Raw genomic sequence first — 6,000 nt, 5'->3', positions numbered from 1 at the left:
CACACACACACACACACACACAATCCCATGCGCTCAATCACACTTGCCCGCAAACACAAGAGTACCAACATGTAAACACACATTATCTTGCCTAATGCTTCAATTACATTCACACATACCACAGGTGCCCGGACGGGCTCATAGTACTGTTTGGAACGGAATTAATGGAAAAGACATGGTTTCCATGTGTTTGATACCATTCCATTCACTCCATTCMAGCCATTATTATGAGCCATCCTCCCCTCAGCAGCCTCCTGTGACACACACATACAGTAGGGTGGGGGAGGAACTGATTACATGTAGTCAGTTGCATGGAATCTGATTACCAAAACAAACTGTAATCGGTTGCGTTACCAGCAAAAATATTKTAATCGGATTACCGATACATTTTGGAAAAACTTTATGATTACTTCTTGGATTACTTTTAATTTCAGAAAGGATGTTTGCGGGAAAAATACAGTACGGCACCTTTCTGTTTTCTCGGTGACATTCAATTGAGAACTGTACACACGTGACATGATGTGTATATAACCCTCCTCTCTCCGCCTCCTCTCCCAGGGTCCATCTCGGTGAACAGCCGCAGTATCCCCTTCAACTCCAACGAGGGCAGTGAGATCCTGGACCTGGACAGCGACATGTTCCTGGGGGGTCTCCCCGAGACCCGCTCTGACCTGGTGCTGCCCCCCGAGGTCTGGACCGCCYTGCTCAAYTACGGCTACGTGGGCTGCGTCCGYGACCTCTTCATCGACGGCAAGAGCCGCGACGTGCGCCGCCTGGCCGAGATCCAGAGCTCCCCGGGCGTTAGCAGCTTCTGCACCCGCGAGCTGCAGAAGAGGTGTAGCAGCACCCCCTGTGGGAACGGAGGCCTGTGTAAAGAGGGATGGAACCGCTACATCTGCGACTGCACCGGCACCGGCTACCTGGGCAGCAACTGTGAAATCGGTGAGGAGTGGCTGGGAAATTGGGGAAGAACGGGGCAGTGGTGGAACAGGTGGTGATGAAACAGGATGGGGACATTTGGTGGCAGCGGTGGGATCCGTGGGGAGACGATGTCAGAAGTGGGATCCGTGGGGATTAAGTTCCATTTGGTTTCATGCTTACAAGCGAGCTAACCCTAGTCATAATAGGCTTAGATGATGAGGCTGACTTATCCTGGTGCCACTCTAAAGCATCCACCAGCTACAGTGTGCTAAAAGGAGCTGTGCACTTGGGGATGGGTGGCATTTGGTCCTGCGTTGGCTTGGCAGGGGTGGGGAGCTAGCTGACTGAACTGGTGGGAGGCTGGTGGAGGCTTGTGGAGCTCGGTAGAGCGACGATGCTTACTGTCACCATCTGGGCTTGTCACATACATCCAGGTGGTGCGAGGCTGCTCTCTGTCTGTCTGTGCGGGGGTGACACAACGTGCTGGTGGCTACGTATGTCTGATCCATTCTAATTAGCTGTAGGCTGTTGGCTGTCGAGGCACTAAAGGAAAGCGTGTAATATCTCCTTCGAGACCCAGGTGAAATGCAGTGGTGCGACGTAAAAATACATTGAAGTACTACCTTAACTTTACTAATTATAGTTTTGAAAAGTTTAACTTTTACTTCACTACATTCCTAATGAAAAGAATGTACTTTTTACTCCATACATTTTCCCTGACATCCAAAAGTACTCATTACATTTCTAATTCTTAGCAGGAAGGAAAATGGTCCAATTACACAGTTATCAAGAGAACACATGGTCATGCCTCCTGCCTCTGGTCCGGCAGACTCGCTAAACACAAATGCTTTGTTTCTAAACGATGTCTGAATGTTGGATTGTGCCCCTGGGTGTCAGTAAATTCAATTAAATCATCTGTTTTGCTTAATATAAGGAATTAAAATGATTTATATCATTTACATTTACTTTTGATATTTAAGTATATTGAAAACCAAATACTTTTAGACTTTTAGTAGTTTTTGACTGAATGACTTTCACTGTTACGTGAGTCATTTTCCATTAAGGTATCTTTACTTTTCCTCAAGTCTGACAATCGGCTACTTTTTCCAACGCTAGAAATGCACAACTCAGAGATGCTGTGTTGTAGGCTGATCAATGGTAACAAGAGTCTGGATTGAAATCAAGGCAGTGAAGGACTGAACATCATCGAACGAACGGTCAGTTTGTACCAGTTTTGGTATAATGTTTGTTTCTAATGAGCTGTGTTTTTTGTGTGGTGCTTCCCTGCCCTCTAGTGTGTTTATCTTATACTGCAAGTGTATGAAAAAGAGTTACACAATATTGTGCTTTGTTGTCGCTTGTCTGACCAGGGTGGTCTAACTCAATATTAGCGTTTAAGTTGTGGGACTTGATCTTCAATAATACAGTGAGATTGGAAACGAACCTTTTGAGTCGGCCGTTTTATTCAACAGCAAGTAGTTGTTTGCCAAAAGGCGATATGCTTTGTGTTAAAGTGGATTTCAGTGGTCTGAATAAAGCATTTGGTTTGTGCTCCAAACCATATGCGTCCAAAATATAAGGGAAGTCCCCATGGTGGATCAGCCTAGCCCACGGCAAGATGTGTTTACCCATATACAGAGAGACCTCCGTAGGCAAGCTGTCAATCATCTCTTCAGACGGGATCTACGTAAAGTCAGCTGCAGGGGTTTTGCTGTTCGTGTCTATGATATTATCTACATCATATCTTCTGTTAGTTGTATTAGAGGGAAAGGGGGATACCTAGTCAGTTGTACAACTGAATGCCTTCAACTGTCTTCCTCATTTAACCTCTGATTCAGAGGGGTGCGGGCGGGGGGGGGGGGGGCTCCATTAATCAACATCTACTTCATCAGCAACCGGGGAACAGTGGGTTAACTGCCTTGTTCAGGGGCAAAACGACAGATTTTTAGCTCAGAGATTCGATCCAGCAACCTTTTGGTTACCGGCCCAACGCTCCTACCCGCCAGCCTACCTGCCACCCTTAGTGTTGTTATAACGCTTTACTGTCCTCTCTAGTCAAAGAAAAGACACGGTGCTAACCTTGGAAGACCTTTCTGCACTGGGTGTCAATGTGTGTATTGGGAAAACTACAATATCAGATCTGTAATCTCTGGTTCTCTTGTTAAACGTTGTGTCACTCCATAATGTATGTGCCTGTCTGTCTGAACCTGTATCTGCGTCTGCTCATGTGTGCATGCTTCTACATTCCTCTCCATACCCCCGCCCCCTGACAGAGGCGACGGTGCTGAGCTACGACAGCAGCATGTACCTGAAGATCCTCATCCCGGGCACCATGCACACCGAGGCGGAGGACGTGGCGCTGCGGTTCATGTCCCAACGGGCCTACGGCCTCCTCATGGCCACCACCTCCAAAGAGTCCGCCGACACCCTGCGGCTAGAGCTGGACGGTGGCAGGATCAAGCTGACCGTCAACCTAGGTAGCCAATGGCAACCCCACCATGACAACCTCTGATTTTCTCTTAACCCCTTCCGTCAAGCTCCATGTCCACCCCGTAAACCTGAGCCTTTGTCTGTCACTGCAAGCCTGCCTCCTGTCTCTGCTTCCCTAGTTCGACCTACTCCTGTAGCCTCTCTGCTCTGTTTCTCCCCTGGTCCCTATGGAGATATCTCTAGCTAAAGGAACATAAAGGGGTTTGGTTGTTCAGACAGTCTGCCAGTAGAGGGTGCTATAGACAATGGTAGAGACATTATTGTCCATATATACACTAACATCTTTCTAAATTAGTACAAAAAAGAAAGACTGGAAGGCAGTAATATATTGATGTATTTTAAAACGATGACATGGAATAAGGAAACAGCAACATATTATTCTACAGCGCTAAGCCTTAAAGGGATACGATCTACTTCCCCAGAGTCGGATGAACTCGTCAATACCATTTTCTCTGCGTCCAGTATGATGGAAATTACAGATAGGTTTGTGAGCAAATGCTAACTAGCCTGAGTGTAATGACTGGAAGTCTATGGGTATCTGCATGCTAGGAGATACCATAGACTTCCAGTCATTGCACAAACGCTAATTAGCAGTTGCGCTAGAGCTAGTTAGCAGCTTCCTTCAAACTGCAGACATAATAATGGTATCCATGATTCATCTGACTCTGGGGAAGTAGATACATGGCTTCATTGCCAACATCCAGAAGTTTGGACTCCTGGCAGACTGTTGTGACCGAAGGCAGTGATGGTGCCCACCCCTTTGTCTTCCATCTTTTAAAGGGAGAGAGCAGGAGCCGGGGAGAAACGGGGCCCAGGTGCACCCTGGGATACAGGAGTGTGGGCCACCAACTTAGTGACAGGAGGTGGTGGTGGAGAGGATGGTTCCTCCAATAATGCCATAGCATATTCATCTATCTCTATCTTACCCTTCTCTCTCCCTTTCAATCTCTCTCTCTCTCTCTCTCTCGCTTTCACTCTCTACTTTCTCTCTGACTCTTTGTTCATTTCACTGCCGCCCTCTGGCTCTCTCTCTCTCGCTCTGGCTCTCGATCATCTCCCTCTGGCTCTCTCTCTCTGGCTCTCTCTCTCTCTCTCTCTCTCTCTCTCTCTTTCTCATCTCTCGCTCTCTATCTCATCTCTCTCATCTCTCTCTCTCATCTCTCACCTGGCCAAGGCTCAGAAGATGGAACTTTTCATCCCTTCAATGGCCTGTATGTCTGCGGCCCTTGGATCAAACAGTCAGAGAGACCGGCTCAGAGTCCAGTGTTGTCCCACAGCTACACACAGCTACACCCACAAATCCACAAACACACACATGCACGCACACACACACAGTCGGAGGTCCTGTGACGGCAATGCTGCTCAGCCCTGCGAGCCTCAGCACCCACACACATACCCACATCCGCCTTGGCCCAGAACAATCACGCCCCCCCTAAACACATAGCTAATGAAGCTAAATGCTAATCCATAGTGCTAATGTGTCCAAATGAACCAGATATTAGTTTACCTCCTCCTATTAGCTGTCTCCCTAACGTATCCAAAATCCCACAATGCCCAGAGGTGTCAAATCCACATCAACATTTCTATTCATAGCTCGTTTGGAAGAAATTAATTGGAGGTGGAATCATTATAGAATCAGAGGATGATCTTGGAGATACGTTGCTTACCATTAAGATAGGCCTAATTAAAGATGAGTTAATTGATCAATATGAAACGGTGTAGAGGGACACACTTTGCACTGAAAATGTCGACTTGTGATCAGGGATGATGACACTGCATGATTAGATTATCAATCTACAATTAGATGGTTTTAAATCAATCATTCTGCGTTCTGTGACTAAGACACAGCTGCATAAATTACAACAATGCTCTAATACTTGCTTTCTTTTTTGACTTTTTAGTCCAAACTCCATAAAATCACATTAGTTAACATACTGTACACCTCACTCTCACAAGCTGTGAACAATTTTGTCATTGACGAATGGATAATCACATTCATATCTGCAGTCGCAATCCTCCCCCCTATAACAGTGAGCCTGGTTCCTGGCTGTTTGAGTCATCTATTCTGTAGCGGTTGACAGCTCGAGACCACTCCTCAGCCTCAGCCACACGCACACACAGCCTGTCGCCACCAGAGGGCAGAAGAGACCACTAACTCAATAACAGAGCGTGGCCATTTTACAATGTTCTAACAGAGGACATGCGTTTCAGAGGAAGCTGTGTAGACTAAAGACGAGTGAAAAACATGTTGAGAGCATATTCTAGCATAGTTCTTAGTATATCCAGATGTAGAAGTGTGCGCTGTGGCTGGAGTGTGCAGATCACCCTTTTCCTAATATTGCTGCTGTTGGTTTCCATACCCGAGGGGCTACAAAAGGCAAGCTGTTTCTTACCCACAACCACAAAGCCATGGAGCCATTGTTTCCACATGGTTAAGCCATTTCTGATAAAAGCTACTAGAGGAAATAGGAATAATGACTCTCTAAATGACCTCGATTAGCCTGTACCCTAGCACATTGACTCGGTACCGGTACCCCCTAGATATAGCCTTGTTATTGTTATGTACATTTATTGTGATACTTTTTGATT

General features: G+C 46.5%; 2 protein-coding genes across 2 annotated transcripts in view; one reads left to right on the top strand and one right to left on the bottom strand.

The window, feature by feature from the left end:
• The window catches only part of LOC139023384 (neurexin-1-like), a 3,271-nt gene extending 2,883 nt beyond the window's left edge, over positions 1 to 388 (bottom strand). Inside the window, exon 1 of the mRNA XM_070436386.1 lies at positions 381 to 388. Coding sequence (XP_070292487.1) covers positions 381 to 388 — 8 coding nt within the window. The remainder of the gene's footprint in view (positions 1 to 380) is intronic.
• The window catches only part of LOC111980804 (neurexin-2-like), a 655,826-nt gene that overhangs the window by 66,254 nt on the left and 583,572 nt on the right, over positions 1 to 6,000 (top strand). Inside the window, exons 6-7 of the mRNA XM_070449631.1 lie at positions 559 to 942; positions 3,195 to 3,398. Of these exons, the coding sequence (XP_070305732.1) occupies positions 559 to 942; positions 3,195 to 3,398 (588 nt within the window). The remainder of the gene's footprint in view (positions 1 to 558; positions 943 to 3,194; positions 3,399 to 6,000) is intronic.

This window comes from Salvelinus sp. IW2-2015, linkage group LG3 (assembly GCF_002910315.2).
Source record: "Salvelinus sp. IW2-2015 linkage group LG3, ASM291031v2, whole genome shotgun sequence".
Classification (NCBI taxonomy): Eukaryota; Metazoa; Chordata; class Actinopteri; order Salmoniformes; family Salmonidae; genus Salvelinus; species Salvelinus sp. IW2-2015.
Note: the sequence above shows the minus strand (reverse complement) of the source record. Positions and strands in the feature narration are given on the sequence as shown.